This window comes from Oncorhynchus keta, chromosome 1, assembly GCF_023373465.1.
Source record: "Oncorhynchus keta strain PuntledgeMale-10-30-2019 chromosome 1, Oket_V2, whole genome shotgun sequence".
Lineage (NCBI taxonomy): Eukaryota > Metazoa > Chordata > Actinopteri > Salmoniformes > Salmonidae > Oncorhynchus > Oncorhynchus keta.
In genome coordinates, this window is record NC_068421.1 from 90599988 (window position 1) to 90616430 (window position 16443).

At 43.9% G+C, this 16443-nt stretch overlaps 2 protein-coding genes and 1 long non-coding RNA gene across 10 annotated transcripts in view; 2 read left to right on the forward strand and 1 right to left on the reverse strand.

Annotated features, from left to right (window-relative positions):
• LOC118386812 (BLOC-2 complex member HPS3-like) overlaps positions 1 to 13691 on the forward strand; it is a 29118-nt gene extending 15427 nt beyond the window's left edge. For 2 of the 4 annotated variants that reach the window (XM_052465157.1, XM_052465162.1), the window contains exons 8-19: positions 191 to 345; positions 1912 to 2013; positions 3576 to 3684; positions 6208 to 6461; positions 6802 to 6979; positions 7090 to 7323; positions 7587 to 7772; positions 7872 to 8066; positions 9585 to 9683; positions 10085 to 10291; positions 10612 to 10702; positions 12763 to 13691. In XM_052465157.1, the coding sequence (XP_052321117.1) occupies positions 191 to 345; positions 1912 to 2013; positions 3576 to 3684; positions 6208 to 6461; positions 6802 to 6979; positions 7090 to 7323; positions 7587 to 7772; positions 7872 to 8066; positions 9585 to 9683; positions 10085 to 10291; positions 10612 to 10702; positions 12763 to 12890 (1938 nt within the window). In that variant the 3' untranslated portion in view covers positions 12891 to 13691. The remainder of the gene's footprint in view (positions 1 to 190; positions 346 to 1911; positions 2014 to 3575; positions 3685 to 6207; positions 6462 to 6801; positions 6980 to 7089; positions 7324 to 7586; positions 7773 to 7871; positions 8067 to 9584; positions 9684 to 10084; positions 10292 to 10611; positions 10703 to 12762) is intronic. The other 2 variants (XM_052465164.1, XM_052465167.1) reach the window with 1 other exon arrangement.
• On the forward strand, positions 354 to 1905 carry LOC127908085 (uncharacterized). 5 transcript variants are annotated; one of them, XR_008066173.1, is made up of 4 exons: positions 354 to 713; positions 758 to 845; positions 927 to 1014; positions 1059 to 1905. It is a non-coding gene; the product is annotated as an uncharacterized LOC127908085 (long non-coding RNA). The 5 variants fall into 5 exon arrangements; XR_008066179.1 differs by having other exon boundaries at positions 758 to 801; XR_008066169.1 differs by having other exon boundaries at positions 354 to 845.
• Positions 13692 to 14428: 737 nt separating the features above from the next.
• The window catches only part of cp (ceruloplasmin), a 33158-nt gene continuing 31143 nt past the window's right edge, over positions 14429 to 16443 (reverse strand). Inside the window, exons 17-20 of the mRNA XM_052465149.1 lie at positions 16022 to 16241; positions 15539 to 15678; positions 14836 to 14998; positions 14429 to 14693 (exon numbers count right to left, since the gene is read on the reverse strand). Coding sequence (XP_052321109.1) covers positions 14671 to 14693; positions 14836 to 14998; positions 15539 to 15678; positions 16022 to 16241 — 546 coding nt within the window. The 3' untranslated portion in view covers positions 14429 to 14670. The remainder of the gene's footprint in view (positions 14694 to 14835; positions 14999 to 15538; positions 15679 to 16021; positions 16242 to 16443) is intronic.

Genomic DNA, 16443 nt, shown 5'->3' on the forward strand with positions numbered 1-16443 from the left:
ATTAAAAAAAGTGTGTGTGTGTGTGTGTGTGTGTGTGTGTGTGTGTGTGTGTGTGTGTGTGTGTGTGTGTGTGTGTGTGTGTGTGTGTGTGTGTGTGTGTGTGTGTGTGTGTGTGTGTGTGTGTGTGTGTGTGTGTGTGTGTGTGTGTGTGTGTGTGTGTGTGTGTGTGTGTGTGTGTGTGTGTGTGCAGGCCTGTCCTCCCATCACCATGGAGTTGTGTGCTCTGCGTATTCAGCTGTTCATTGGTCTGAAGGCTCTGTGTCACTACCGACACCACATCGTCCTGCTGACCACTGCAGATGTGGAGACCAGGGAGGACACAGAGAGGACCGCACGCAGAGTCATGTAGGTCACACACTTAGACACTGTAGTCATAGCTAGAGCCACACATGATTTAGAAAGGAAATATACATTTTGCAATTGTCTCACGTCAAAGTAAATACTACTTCAAAATTGGACCAATTCAAATGTAGGCAATGCTATAGATTTATGGTAAGGCATCCGATCTAGGCCTGGGTAATGATATTGTATTTTAAGGCATGCCTGTGATCTAGGGCTGGGTGATGATATTGTATTTTAAGGCATGCCTGTGATCTAGGCCTGGGTAATGATATTGTATTTTAAGGTATGCCTGTGATCTAGGCCTGGGTGATGATATTGTATTTTAAGGTATGCCTGTGATCTAGGCCTGGGTGATGATATTGTATTTTAAGGTATGCCTGTGATCTAGGCCTGGGTAATGATATTGTATTTTAAGGCATGCCTGTGATCTAGGCCTGGGTGATGATATTGTATTTTAAGGTATGCCTGTGATCTAGGGCTGGGTAATGATATTGTATTTTAAGGTATGCCTGTGATCTAGGGCTGGGTAATGATATTGTATTTTAAGGTATGCCTGTGATCTAGGCCTGGGATGAATTTTAAAGGTATGCCTGTGATCTAGGCCTGGGTGATGATATTGTATTTTAAGGCATGCCTGTGATCTAGGCCTGGGTAATGATATTGTATTTTAAGGTATGCCTGTGATCTAGGCCTGGGTAATGATATTGTATTTTAAGGCATGCCTGTGATCTAGGCCTGGGTGATGATATTGTATTTTAAGGCATGCCTGTGATCTAGGCCTGGGTAATGATATTGTATTTTAAGGTATGCCTGTGATCTAGGCCTGGGTGATGATATTGTATTTTAAGGTATGCCTGTGATCTAGGCCTGGGTGATGATATTGTATTTTAAGGTATGCCTGTGATCTAGGCCTGGGTGATGATATTGTATTTTAAGGTATGCCTGTGATCTAGGCCTGTGTAATGATATATTGTATTTTAAGGTATGCCTGTGATCTAGGCCTGTGTAATGATATATTGTATTTTAAGGTATACCAGTGTCGAACCACATATGGCAAAGGATTTTTCTCTATAATTATATTTTGATACCATCTATATTCTATCATTTACATTTTTGATACAGTGATAAACAAAGAAAAAGTTCTACAAATTGGACTACTTTACTGTCAGTTTTGGATTGGTATAAAACAATCAGAATGGGGGAAAGCCCATTTAAAACCACATATAATTAATTTGTTGCCATCCTAGGGTTGTGGGTTACACAGAAAAACATATTAAGAACTTGTGTTATTCCCGAAGCATAAAATGCAGGCATACCATCAAATGTAGAATATCACCCAGCCCTTCTCTAATCCTATACCCATGGTCAGAGCGTCTTACTGTGGAGCACAAGTAAAGTAGCATTCACACAATAATAGACACACTCATCATTTATTAAGCACTGAAAATACACTTTTATTACTTCACATTTGTGTTTTAAAAGATTTAATTTGTTAATTTATAGGATTTTAAATATCTGAAATCTCCCTTCTCTCTGTCCTTCAATTGTACCTGTAAACTCTTATTGTAGAGAATACAAAGATCACAAAACCCTTAGGGGGATTTTCCTAGCAGTAGGTATAGAGCCTTCCACCACGCCGGCTCTGAAGCATTTTCTGGCCCACTCCTTCCTGTAAGTCTCTTGACCTCCTTGATGGTGTGTCCCTCTGTAGTCCACCTGGAATAACCCCCTCCCCCCCAACCAACCCTACTAAAACAACATCCCCCTGTGTGTCTCGTCACTAACTGATGGACTAAACAGGACATCGCTTCAGTGTGATGATATCACCTACTGGACATAATATCATGTCATTCGTATAGTGGTCTGTATGTAGCTCAGTTGTTAGAGCGTGGCGGTTCGATTCCCGGGACCACCAGTATGTAAAATGTATGAAAGGATGACTCTTAAGTCGCGTTTGGATAAAAGCGTCGGCTAAATGGCATGTATGACGTACTGTGAGTATTAACGTCTGAAAACCCAGTACGCCTGATTAGACTAAAGCATGATGGATCCAGAGGTTGGAAGGTCACATGACCAGTGGAGACCGCCGCGTGGCCAGTGGAGACCGCCGCGTGGCCAGTGGAGACCGCCGCGTGGCCAGTGGAGACCACCGCGTGGCCAGTGGAGACTACCGCGTGGCCAGTGGAGACTACCGCGTGGCCAGTGGAGACCACCGCGTGGCCAGTGGAGACCGCCGCGTGGCCAGTGGAGACCGCCGCGTGGCCAGTGGAGACCGCCGCCTGGCCAGTGGAGACCGCCGCCTGGCCAGTGGAGACCGCCGCGTGGCCAGTGGAGACCGCCGCGTGGCCAGTGGAGACCGCCGCGTGGCCAGTGGAGACCGCCGCGTGGCCAGTGGAGACCGCCGCGTGGCCAGTGGAGAATCAGGAAGTGAGACCATGCATTCAAAGACGAGAAGTGGGGAAACATGCAGAAAATACCATTCCTCCACCAAGCTGACCTTTTTTTTAAATCCAAATCTCACACACAGGGGCTTTGTTATCACATGAGACTGCTTGACACTGCCGTGTGTTTAACTGGCTAAGAGCATCAGGTCTGTTAGCTATCGCTGCTACAGGCTGTACTGGACAGGCAAGCCGATAGAACACACACACACACACAGTGTTCAGCACACGGGTCAGTAGGCCTTGTGTGTTAACATGTGAAGTCGTGAAGAAAAGCATGCAACGTGTCTGATTCAACATTAACGCCCAAAACCCCTTGCCCTCAATAACATCCTCTGTTGATTGGTTTGCATTGGTAGGTAGTCAGACTAATCTCTAGGGAGAAGTGCTACTACTCACTTTGCTAATAGCTGCTTTGTTTAGGAATAGTTTTTGCTGACTATGTTATGTGGTTGTCTCACCTCGCTCTCTTCACTTAACTGTAAGTCCCTCTGGATAAGAGCGTCTGCTAAATGACTAACATGTAAACTGGATCTAAAACTAAATGTTTGGTGTTTTTTTTAGCTCATAGGTTTATGTCATTCATGCGAACTCCCAATTGAGCTACACTCTTTCGCATTCTGGTCCAGCCCAGGGGCTATTGTTTCCTTCATGTGCTTGATGTTATGGCAGCTGAGCTGTAGTTTCTGACCACCTAGATAGAAGCTGTAATGTCAGCCATCTGTGGCCATTTTTTATTATTTTTTTATTATAGAGATGAGCTGACTTGTACTTCCTGCTTCTCTGACCCAGGAACAGGAAGTCACCCTTCACCAAGCCCCAGAATCCCAGTGAGATGGGTCACGGCTGGAACCTGTACGTGGTCAACACCGTCCCCCCGCTCCAGCTCTACAACGAGATGGTAACGCACCATGAGAACATGTCAACAATAGCCTTAATGTTATGACACCGTACCTCCATTTTAGCATTTATTTTTTTCTTTGACCTTTGTTGGTTGTGCTGAACCATGGCGTTCAACAATCATTTATACTGTTTATCCCATGGCGTTCAACAATCATTTATACTGTTTAACCATGGCGTTCAACAATCATTTATACTGTTTATCCCATGGCGTTCAACAATCATTTATACTGTTTAACCTTGGCGTTCAACAATCATTTATACTGTTTAACCATGGCGTTCAACAATCATTTATACTGTTTAACCCTTGGCGGTCAACAATCATTTATACTGTTTAACCATGGCGTTCAACAATCATTTATACTGTTTATCCCATGGCGTTCAACAATCATTTATACTGTTTAACCCATGGCGTTCAACAATCATTTATACTGTTTATCCCATGGCGTTCAACAATCATTTATACTGTTTAAACATGGCGTTCAACAATCATTTATACTGTTTATCCCATGGCGTTCAACAATCATTTATACTGTTTAACCTTGGCGTTCAACAATCATTTATACTGTTTAAACATGGCGTTCAACAATCATTTATACTGTTTATCCCATGGCGTTCAACAATCATTTATACTGTTTAACCTTGGCGTTCAACAATCATTTATACTGTTTAACCTTGGCGTTCAACAATCATTTATACTGTTTAACCCATGGCGTTCAACAATCATTTATACTGTTTAACCATGGCGTTCAACAATCATTTATACTGTTTAACCATGGCGTTCAACAATCATTTATACTGTTTAACCATGGCGTTCAACAATCATTTATACTGTTTAACCTTGGCGTTCAACAATCATTTATACTGTTTAACCTTGGCGTTCAACAATCATTTATACTGTTTAACCTTGGCGTTCAACAATCATTTATACTGTTTAACCTTGGCGTTCAACAATCATTTATACTGTTTAACCTTGGCGTTCAACAATCATTTATACTGTTTATCCCATGGCGTTCAACAATCATTTATACTGTTTAACCTTGGCGTTCAACAATCATTTATACTGTTTAACCATGGCGTTCAATCATTTATACTGTTTAAACATGGCGTTCAACAATCATTTATACTGTTTATCCCATGGCGTTCAACAATCATTTATACTGTTTAACCTTGGCGTTCAACAATCATTTATACTGTTTAAACATGGCGTTCAACAATAATTTATACTGTTTATCCCATGGCGTTCAACAATCATTTATACTGTTTAACCCATGGCGTTCAACAATCATTTATACTGTTTAACCTTGGCGTTCAACAATCATTTATACTGTTTATCCCATGGCGTTCAACAATCATTTATACTGTTTAACCATGGCGTTCAACAATCATTTATACTGTTTAACCATGGCGTTCAACAATCATTTATACTGTTTAACCATGGCTTTCAACAATCATTTATACTGTTTAACCTTGGCGTTCAACAATCATTTATACTGTTTAACCTTGGCGTTCAACAATCATTTATACTGTTTAACCTTGGCGTTCAACAATCATTTATACTGTTTAACCATGGCGTTCAACAATCATTTATACTGTTTAACCTTGGCGTTCAACAATCATTTATACTGTTTAACCATGGCGTTCAACAATCATTTATACTGTTTAACCATGGCGTTCAACAATCATTTATACTGTTTAACCTTTTATACTGTTTAACCATTTTATACTGTTTAACCTTTTATACTGTTTAACAATCATTTATACTGTTTAACCTTGGCATTCAACAATCATTTATACTGTTTAACCATGGCATTCAACAATCATTTATACTGTTTAACCATGGCGTTCAACAATCATTTATACTGTTTAACCTTGGCGTTCAACAATCATTTATACTGTTTAAACATGGCGTTCAACAATCATTTATACTGTTTAACCTTGGCGTTCAACAATCATTTATACTGTTTAACCTTGGCGTTCAACAATCATTTATACTGTTTAACCATGGCGTTCAACAATCATTTATACTGTGTAACCATGGCGTTCAACAATCATTTATACTGTTTAACCTTTTATACTGTTTAACCATGGTGTTCAACAATCATTTATACTGTTTAACCTTGGCGTTCAACAATCATTTATACTGTTTAACCATGGCGTTCAACAATCATTTATACTGTTTATCCTTGGCATTCAACAATCATTTATACTGTTTAACCATGGCATTCAACAATCATTTATACTGTTTAACCTTGGCGTTCAACAATCATTTATACTGTTTAACCTTGGCATTCAACAATCATTTATACTGTTTAACCTTGGCGTTCAACAATCATTTATACTGTTTAACCTTGGCATTCAACAATCATTTATACTGTTTAACCTTTTATACTGTTTAACCTTTTATACTGTTTAACCATGGTGTTCAACAATCATTTATACTGTTTAACCTTGGCGTTCAACAATCATTTATACTGTTTAACCATGGCATTCAACAATCATTTATACTGTTTCTCTGGGCTAGGTGGAGTACAGTAAGACGTATGAGGAGACCAACCCTCTGTCTCACAGCAGTCTGCACCTGCTCAGTGAAGCCCACCTCCTCCTGAGAGCCATGCTCCTAGACCCCCGGGTTGGAAACCCTGTAGAACGGCCTCAGACCACTGGTCAGAACCTAGCCCAGGCCCTGGGATATAATACAACCCGCACCGCAGACAGACAGGAGTTGCAGCAGGCCTTCCAGGAGAGCTGCGCCCAGTTAGGAGACTGCTTCAGCAGGTCAGTGGGGTGGGATCACATTAACATCAAGGTTGATATGTTGGTTGGTTGATATGTTGGTTGGTTGATGTGTTGGTGGACTGGTTGATGTGTTGGTGGACTGATTGATGTGTTGGTGGACTGATTGATGTGTTGGTTGATTGGTTGATGTGTTGGTGGACTGGTTGGGTGATGTGTTGGTGGACTGGTTGGGTGATGTGTTGGTGGACTGGTTGGTGGACTGGTTGATGTGTTGGTGGACTGGTTGATGTGTTGGTGGACTGGTTGATGTGTTGGTTGGTGTGTTGATGGATTGATTTACTGAATGTAAAGTGCGACCATCCCTTCCACTGACGTGTAGGTTTGATAAGCGAGACTGCCACCTGGCCTTGCCCTACTATAAGATGTCAGGCCTGTCTCTGACAGAGGTGATCTCCAGGAACAGGGGTCTGTCTAACAGCCTCTGTGGCTACGGGAAGGGCTTCCTCTTCTTCCTCAAACACTCCCTCTATGAGGAGACCCTGGAGCTGCTCACTGAGGTAACTTTCACCAGTCCCTGGACACCTCCAGCCATTCCAATACAAGCTCTTCTGATTCAATAGCCACACTGTTGAGATTCAGTGGTTGGTTGTCTGTGTGTGTGTTGTAGGAGACGGCCAACGAGGTGCTGGATATCTTCGGTGTGGCCGAGCCGTCCCAGCTTCCCCATGTTATAGCCAGCCCTTCCATGGCCAGAGCCAGCCCTGACTGTGGCCTGGCCCACCTAGAGCGGCTGGAGTCCATCGGAGCCCCCTCCGTACCCCTCACCCTGTCCAAGGCTGCCCTGGCCCTGCGCATGGCAGACCTGCAGCTCTACAGGCAACACATGGACCGACACACAGAGGTCAGATCATGTTAGTGTATGGTGGTGGGGGAAGAGGAGTGTGTGTGTGCGTGTGTGTGTGCGTGTGTGAGCGCGTGTGCGTGCGTGTGTGCGTGCGTGTGCGTGCGTGTGTGCGTGCGGCGCGTGTGTGAGCGCGTGTGTGTGTGTGAGCGCGTGTGTGTGTGTGAGCGCGTGTGTGTGTGAGCGCGTGTGTGTGAGTGTGTGAGCGTGTGTGTGAGAGCGTGTGTGCGTGAACAGTGTATCTGCTCTATGCCCCGTCCCAGATGCTGCAGGTGTATGGGTTCATCGAGGAAGCCAAGCTGCTGCTGCATGGCAGAGGGGACACGGTGGTACCTACTCTCCTGGCTCGTCACCTCAGGGACAACCAGGACGGCCTGCTGGTGGCAGCCATGGTCGCGCTGCACGAGAACGACAAGGTCAAACTGGACGAGGCTGACCTCTTCTTCCAGGTCAGGGTTACTGTGTGTTTGTGTGTGTGTCATTCCTCAAGTATTCGATTCCAAAATGTGACCATATGTAATGCGTTTCATTGTGTGTGTTTCCTGTAGGAGCTGTGTGGGGATGTGTCAGGGCCCCAGGGAGGCCCTCAGCTGCTGGTTGACTTCTGGGAAGCCTTGCTGATGGCCTCGTCACAGGAAGCCGTCATCCAGGAGCTGCTGTTCCGCCTCACCACTGTCTACATCGATCGCGTCACACGCCGAGACGGCCGCGGATTCAGACCGCTCAAGAGCGCAGACGACCTGGTGTGTTTTTCTGTGTGTCTGTAGCGTGTTCTTCGCACTAAGGTGTGATGTCCCCCAAGGCTGGAGTCTAGGAGGTAGTGGAGATCCCTGGGTGAAGGTTTCTGTGTTACAGATTAACGTTGTAACCCTGGGTGACTGTTTCTGTGTTACAGATTAACGTTGTAACCCTGGGTGACTGTTTCTGTGTTACAGATTAACTGGTGTTCTCACTATGGCGTGTTGTACCCCTGGGTGACTGTTTCTGTGTTACAGATTAACGTTGTAACCCTGGGTGACTGTTTCTGTGTTACAGATTAACTGGTGTTCTCACTATGGCGTGTTGTACCCCTGGGTGACTGTTTCTGTGTTACAGATTAACGGTGTAACCCTGGGTGACTGTTTCTGTGTTACAGATTAACTGGTGTTCTCACTATGGCGTGTTGTACCCCTGGGTGACTGTTTCTGTGTTACAGATTAACTGGTGTTCTCACTATGGTGTGTTGTACCCCTGGGTGACTGTTTCTGTGTTACAGATTAACTGGTGTTCTCACTATGGCGTGTTGTACCCCTGGGTGACTGTTTCTGTGTTACAGATTAACTGGTGTTCTCACTATGGCGTGTTGTACCCCTGGGTGACTGTTTCTGTGTTACAGATTAAGATTAACTGGTGTTCTCACTATGGTGTGTTGTACCCCTGGGTGACTGTTTCTGTGTTACAGATTAACTGGTGTTCTCACTATGGTGTGTTGTACCCCTGGGTGACTGTTTCTGTGTTACAGATTAACTGGTGTTCTCACTATGGTGTGTTGTACCCCTGGGTGACTGTTTCTGTGTTACAGATTAACTGGTGTTCTCACTATGGTGTGTTGTACCCCTGGGTGACTGTTTCTGTGTTACAGATTAACTGGTGTTCTCACTATGGTGTGTTGTACCCCTGGGTGACTGTTTCTGTGTTACAGATTAACTGGTGTTCTCACTATGGTGTGTTGTATCCCTGGGTGACTGTTTCTGTGTTACAGATTAACTGGTGTTCTCACTATGGTGTGTTGTACCCCTGGGTGACTGTTTCTGTGTTACAGATTAACGTTGTAACCCTGGGTGACTGTTTCTGTGTTACAGATTAACTGGTGTTCTCACTATGGCGTGTTGTACCCCTGGGTGACTGTTTCTGTGTTACAGATTAACTGGTGTTCTCACTATGGTGTGTTGTACCCCTGGGTGACTGTTTCTGTGTTACAGATTAACTGGTGTTCTCACTATGGTGTGTTGTACCCCTGGGTGACTGTTTCTGTGTTACAGATTAACTGGTGTTCTCACTATGGCGTGTTGTATCCCTGGGTGACTGTTTCTGTGTTACAGATTAACTGGTGTTCTCACTATGGCGTGTTGTACCCCTGGGTGACTGTTTCTGTGTTACAGATTAACTGGTGTTCTCACTATGGTGTGTTGTACCCCTGGGTGACTGTTTCTGTGTTACAGATTAACTGGTGTTCTCACTATGGTGTGTTGTACCCCTGGGTGACTGTTTCTGTGTTACAGATTAACTGGTGTTCTCACTATGGCGTGTTGTACCCCTGGGTCAGCATCCTGACTCCAGCTCACGTCAACATCATTCCAGAGGACCTCCACAAACTACAGGTCAGTCTCTCTGCATCATGTCTGTGCTATTTATCAATTTATCAGTCAGACATGGAATCAATCAACCAACCAATCAACTTGTAAAATGAAGTTTTGTTTTTTTAACCCTTACATGTACAGTGGGGCAAAAAAGTATTTAGTCAGCCACCAATTGTTCAAGTTCTCCCACTTAAAAAGATTAGAGAGGCCTGTAATTTTCATCATAGGTACACTTCACCTATGACAGACAAAATGAGAGAGAAAAAATCCAGAAAATCACATTGTAGGATTTTGAATGAATTTATTTGCAAATTATGGTGGAAAATAAGTATTTGCACTTGCACAATTGGTGGCTGACTAAATACTTTTTTTCCCCCCACTGTAAATGTACCACTATGGTGTACAAACAATGAATCATCCAGTCCCTGCTGTGCGGTCCCACCCTGGACGTGTCATCCATCCTGCCCCTGTTGGAGCAGCTGCCTGACGAGGACAACGCCGGGCTCAGTGTGCACGTGCTCTGTGCCACCAAGCTGGGTCACTACGAGAGCTCCATCGAGAGGTTGCTAGACCGCTGTCCTCAGGCCATCATCCCTTATGCTAATCATGAGCTGCAGAACAACAGCATGGTGGGTACTGTGGAACTGTCATCCTTCTGTGAAACATATATATGCATTGCCCCAACTCCTTTGACCCTACTGTGGATCTTACCCTATGCGTACTTACACAACCTTAAATCCTCATCACCTCAGTCCTATGGTCTGAGAGGGCTAGATTCAATCAGTAGCGCAGAAGGTCCACGTAATAGCGCAAATTAAGGTCATTTCTGCTTTTTATAGTGAATTCGGTCTCTGTGAACACGGGAACATTGACTTTTTAAAAATATATATTTCAATGGTTCTATAGTGCATATCTTCCTAATGGATTTGTGTTTTTTTTTGTTGCTCAGGCTCTGTGGTGGCAGAAGCTGTTCCCTGAGCTGTGTGAGAGAACCAGAGCAACACAGGGAGAGAACACCATTCTGCTGGCTGCACTCAAAGGTCCACTCACAGCCTTAACTCCACCGTCATCGCCAATGTTGAAAAATATAAATGTTTATATACGACTACTTCAAATCATTTTAATTACAACAAACATGCAAATTTGTTGCTGAAGAAGCAAGAATCCTCCCGTTGTGAAGCGTGGCCAACGTGCAGGCGGTGCTCTAATATCCTCCCGTTGTGAAGCGTGGCCGACGTGCAGGCGGTGCTCTAATATCCTCCCGTTGTGCAGGCGGTGCTCTAATATCCTCCCGTTGTGTAGTGTGGTCGACGTGCAGGCGGTGCTCTAATATCCTCCCGTTGTGAAGGGTGGTCGATGTGGCAGGCGGTGCTCTAATATCCTCCCGTTGTGAAGCGTGGCCGACGTGCAGGCGGTGCTCTAATATCCTCCCGTTGTGCAGGCGGTGCTCTAATATCCTCCCGTTGTGTAGCGTGGTCGACGTGCAGGCGGTGCTCTAATATCCTCCCGTTGTGAAGCGTGGCCGACGTGCAGGCGGTGCTCTAATATCCTCCCGTTGTGAAGCGTGGTCGACGTGCAGGCGCTGCTCTAATATCCTCCCGTTGTGAAGCGTGGCCGACGTGCAGGCGGTGCTCTAATATCCTCCCGTTGTGAAGCGTGGTCGACGTGCAGGCGCTGCTCTAATATCCTCCCGTTTTGCAGGCGGTGCTCTAATATCCTCCCGTTGTGAAGCGTGGTCCACGTGCAGGTGGTGCGCTTCCATTCTATCTGCATATCACAAGAAGTTAATTTTGTAGCCACGCATCTCGTCACGCTCCCAGAGCAGCACCATGAAAACCCTGTTGAGGGAGATATGACGGTGCACTCTCGTCACGGTGTCAGTATAGTTTCACCATTTAGACTCTAGCCTAGGGTTTAACTCCAGAATGTCACCACCTTTTCTGTGGTTAAAGGGGCAATTTGCAGTTTAAACAATAACAAAGGGCACCCCACCACTGTTTTGGGTAACAGCTTAGAGATGGGGCTGGATAAGTATAACCAGTCTCAAGTGATTTATAGAGTTATGGGTCCAAGGACTGACCACCCATGCTATCAAAATGTATAGTTTTAATGTGTGTGTGTGTGTGTGTGTGTGTGTGTGTGTGTGTGTGTGTGTGTGTGTGTGTGTGTGTGTGTGTGTGAACAATTACATTGTTTACAAACAGTGGAGTGCTTCTATTTTGGTTTCTGATGGGTTACGACAGTTGACCTAAGATCATGTGGCATATAGATGTTGCATTTATTTATTTTTGTTCGGTGTAAAACATGTATTTCATGAGCTGAAATGAAAGATCCCAGAAATGTGACATACACACAAAGTGTATTTCTCTAGAATGTTGTACACAAATTTGTTTACATCCCTGTTAGTGTGCATTCTCAAGATAATCCACCTACCTGACAGGTGTGGCATATCAAGAAGCTGATTAAACAGCATGATCATTACACAGGTGCATCTTGTGCTGGGGACAATAAAAGGCCACTCTAAAATGTGAAGTTTTGTCAAACAACACAACGCCACAGATGTCTCATGTTTTGAGGGAGCGTGCAATTGGCATGACGACTGCAGGAATGTCCACCAGAGCTGTTGCCAGATAATTTTAATGTTCATTTGTCAGTCTGTCCAACTGGCCTAACATCCGCAGACCACATGTAACCATGCCAGCTCAGGACCTTCACATCGAGCTTCTTCACCGGTAGGATCGTTTGAGACCAGTCACACCGGACAGCTGATGAAACTGAGGACTATTTCTGTCCTTTTGTGGGGAGAAACTCATTCTGATTGGTTGTGCCTGGCTTCCCACCCAGAGCTGTGTCCCTGCCCAGTCATGTGAAACCCATATATTAGGTCCTAATTAATTTATTTCAATTGAGTGATTTCTTTATATAAACTGTAACTCACTAAAATCGTTGAAATTGTTACATGTTGTGTTTTTTGTTCAGTGTAGATTCTTCAAGAATCATTGGATGAATATAATTCATTTAAAAGTTTAAAAAAATGTATGAATTGCAGATTTTCATATTCAGAGTTGGGCCATAACATCTGCATTTTCCCTGACAACAGAAACGCTGGTGGTGGTTGCCATGGAGCTGAACCCCCTGGAGTTCCTGGACCTGTTGCCTGACGACGGGACGGTCCACTTCTTCCTGCCTCACCTTCTGGAGTGCAGCCAGAGAAACCTCATGATGTGAGGAGCCGTAGAATTACAACTAGTAGAACAGACATACAGTAGCTCTGAAAGCCATTGTTTTATTTCATGGTCCATCCAATATGGCAGATTAGTTGAATTTGACATTTCTGCCTAAGTAGAACAGGTTAGTTAGTGTCCATTTTAAAGCATACATTCCAAGTGGTACGCCCAGTACAGCAACTGATGCAACGGACCGCTGGTTTGAATGGAAATGTCCCTTCTACTGATTCTATTTCTATGGAGGATCCTAAACCTGGAAGGCGCTGGACAATCAACCACTTAGTGTGGAGTGAGCCTCTCAAAACGCTACTACTGTAGAGCCTTATGGAAATGGTACCCATACAAAACCACCGTTTGTAGTCCTATTAGTCAAATTAATATGAACAGAGAATTTTGCTGGGCAGAGATATGACTATTTTCTGATTTTTAATAAGGAAATCCTGAATTATTTTTAACTTTTTATTTTTTATTTTTCTGACCTCAATTTTTCTATGGCTGTTTAGTATTGTCACGTCGCTAGTCATGCCCTGCAGTGGTACAGTACCTCTTCTGTGTGGACTTGTGGATACCCCTGAGACCTTTTATTACTGAGTATTAGGAACTGGATGTTGAGTTATACACTGGACTAGTCTTTCTGGTGTTCATTGGAAGAAGAGATAAGAAAAGGTGGTTAAATAACGTGGAAGGAAGCTTCTCTGAGAGGTATAAGCTCACTATGAAACCCCGTATATAATCTATTCCCAGTGTTTGCTTTTATCAGTTTTTTTGGTTCGCTGTGTTTAATAAACGCTCTCTAAAAACATTTTATGTTGGTTCTGCTCCTTTTACAAACACATTAGCAATATATTGAAGTGTACACCCACCGGGCCAGTTTTTATTATTTAAACCCATCTAGTACCGGGTCGGATTCCCCTTTGCTTCCAGAACAGCCTGAATTATTTGTGGAATTGATTCTACAAGTCGGAAATGTTCCACAGGGATGTTGGTCCATGTTGACACCATGGAATCACGCAGTTGCTGCAGATTGGACGGAGGTACACCACCGCCTCCAGCCTGTACCGTTGACACCAGGCAGGACGGGTCCATGGACTCATGCTAAATCCTGACTCTGCCATCAGAGATTTGTCGGACAAGGCAATGTTTTTCCACTCGTCTATTGTCCAGTGTTGGTGATGGCGTTGCTCACTGGAGCCAGTTCCTCTTGTTCTTCGCGTTCCTAGGAAACTATGCAGTTTGTTTTTTTACGTGTTCTTAGCTGATAGGAGTGGAACCCAGCGTCTGCTGCAATAGGCCATCCGTGAGAAGGACAGAGATGCTACTCTCCATACTACTGTCGTACTGCGCCGTTATTTTGTCTGTTTGGCCCGCCAGTTCGCCTTCGCGATTCTTTCCATTCTCCTTCGACCTCTCGTCCACGGGACTGCCGCTGACTGGATGTTTTTTTAGTTTGTCGCGCCGTTCTCTGTAAACCTTTTAAACACACTGTCGTTCATGCCAATGGTGGACGACATCAGAAACAACATCAGAAACGACATCAGGAAGGATTTTATATTTTCTTTATTCAAAATGTATTTTAGAGCATTGACATTAGACATTGTTCATTGCTTTTTTATTTCACCTTTTTTTTAACCAGGTAGGCTTAAACCCTGTATTAAAGCCGTTTAGTTAGCTCATGCATTGTCAGTGGTCACTGTGCTCCTCATGTGGAATACGAGGTCAATGTGTAATTACTGAAGAGATGTACGTAGCTTTTATTCGCGGTTTGTGTTAATGCTCCGCGTTCATCCAAAAAAGCCCTTCTTTTCTGAAGACACAAAAACACAAGAGAGGTTAGTTGTATAAACATTCACAAGTGGGGAGTAACAGATAAATTATAGAGTGTAAACACACACACACACGGTAACCCACACTTCACACACAGTGAACCAAACCTACACACTCCTTACCCTTCTCAGTGACTTTGTAGACTGTTACCATGCCGGCCTTGATGTGGTCTGCGACGTGGCAGTGCAGCAGCCAGGAGCCAGGGTACTTCGGTTTCATCTTCACCGTCTGGAAGGTGCCTGGGAACAGGCCAAACACATCTGCACGGTGGGACCCTCCACTCAGCTGGGGAACACAAGACCAGAGAATGTATGTAACCTTTTAGGTGATTCAGATGTATTAGTTCTATGCTAGAAGATCAAGGGCTCGATTCAAGAGTTTTTAAAATTATTTTTTAAATAGTGTGATTTGGAATTTAAAGGTCATTTCTGATTTGAGCCATCCTATGCAGCATTTACTGTGAATGCAGTCTCCGGCTAATGCGAGAACATTTGCCTTTAAATTTCTATAAGGCTGCGGCGCAGATTGAATGCAGCCACATCCTGTGTGTTCCCAAGACAACCTTGAAGAAAATTTTAGATAAAGTGTATGCATACTTGACTGACCGCCTACATCTGGGCTTATGGTCCAAAATTCAATGTGGTCTTCAACGTGACCTCTCTGTTCTGTTTTTGTTTTTTAATAAAAGTTCTAATGATTTAGAGCTTCATACACTTAAATTGGAGGAAAGTTATGCTGCTTTGAAAGTTTCCAGGAAAGGTTTTGAGGAAATGTACACCTAATGTTTTTTTTAAACTTTTTTAACATGGTCAAATGGGATCTTACCTTATAGTCAAAGCTGTGCCCGTGGAAGTGGGCAGTGTGGATGTCTATCTCGTTGCCCATCCCCATCAGGTACCAGTACACCTTGTCCCCCACTTCCATGTTCAGTCCCAGCAGGTTTCCATACAGCTGGCCGTTGATGCCTACAGCAGAGACATGTCAGTGACAAAAACATCAATTTACCCGGGGCAGTATTTATCAAGTGTCTCAGAGTAGGAGTGCTGATCTAGGATCTGATCTATAAAAGGCAAAAACTGATCCTAGATCACTCCTATTTCTTTTTTCTTTTTTTTTTAAATGCTTTGTGAATAGGCCCGGGTCCCACTTTAAACAAACAATAGCTTTTTAATAAGGCCTAGTAATGAAGTCTTTCTAAATCCCCTTTTTATAAGGTCTTTCTTTATAAATACTTCAGAAATCATTAAGCAAAGGCTTTCCTATTAACGCTGGATAAAGAACACACACCCTTTCTTTCCCCAGCCTCACCATGCATTTTATTGCTCTCGATGAAGTCCTCGTCCTCTTTGATGTTCCTGGTGGGGGTCTTGATGTTTGTTTTGATGTTGTCGTCCAGGTACCAGGACTCGTTCTCATCAAACACCATGAAAAGGAGAGCAAACTCTTCCACTTCCTTCTTCAGTCCAAATGTTCTCGCATAGCTCCGCCTACATATCACTAAGGGACCAATTAGACCGCTGTACAGGTCCTAGGGGGTAGAGACCAATGATGTATGTAAATATGTGTTTTAATGTGTAGGTATTTATATGTACACTATATATACAAAAGTATGTGGACACCCCTTCAAATTAGTGGATTCGGCTATTTCAGCCACACCCGTTGCTGACAGGTATATAACATACAGCTCTATAAGGATCTAACAAGAAAAAATCTCTCTAAAGTTTGACTAC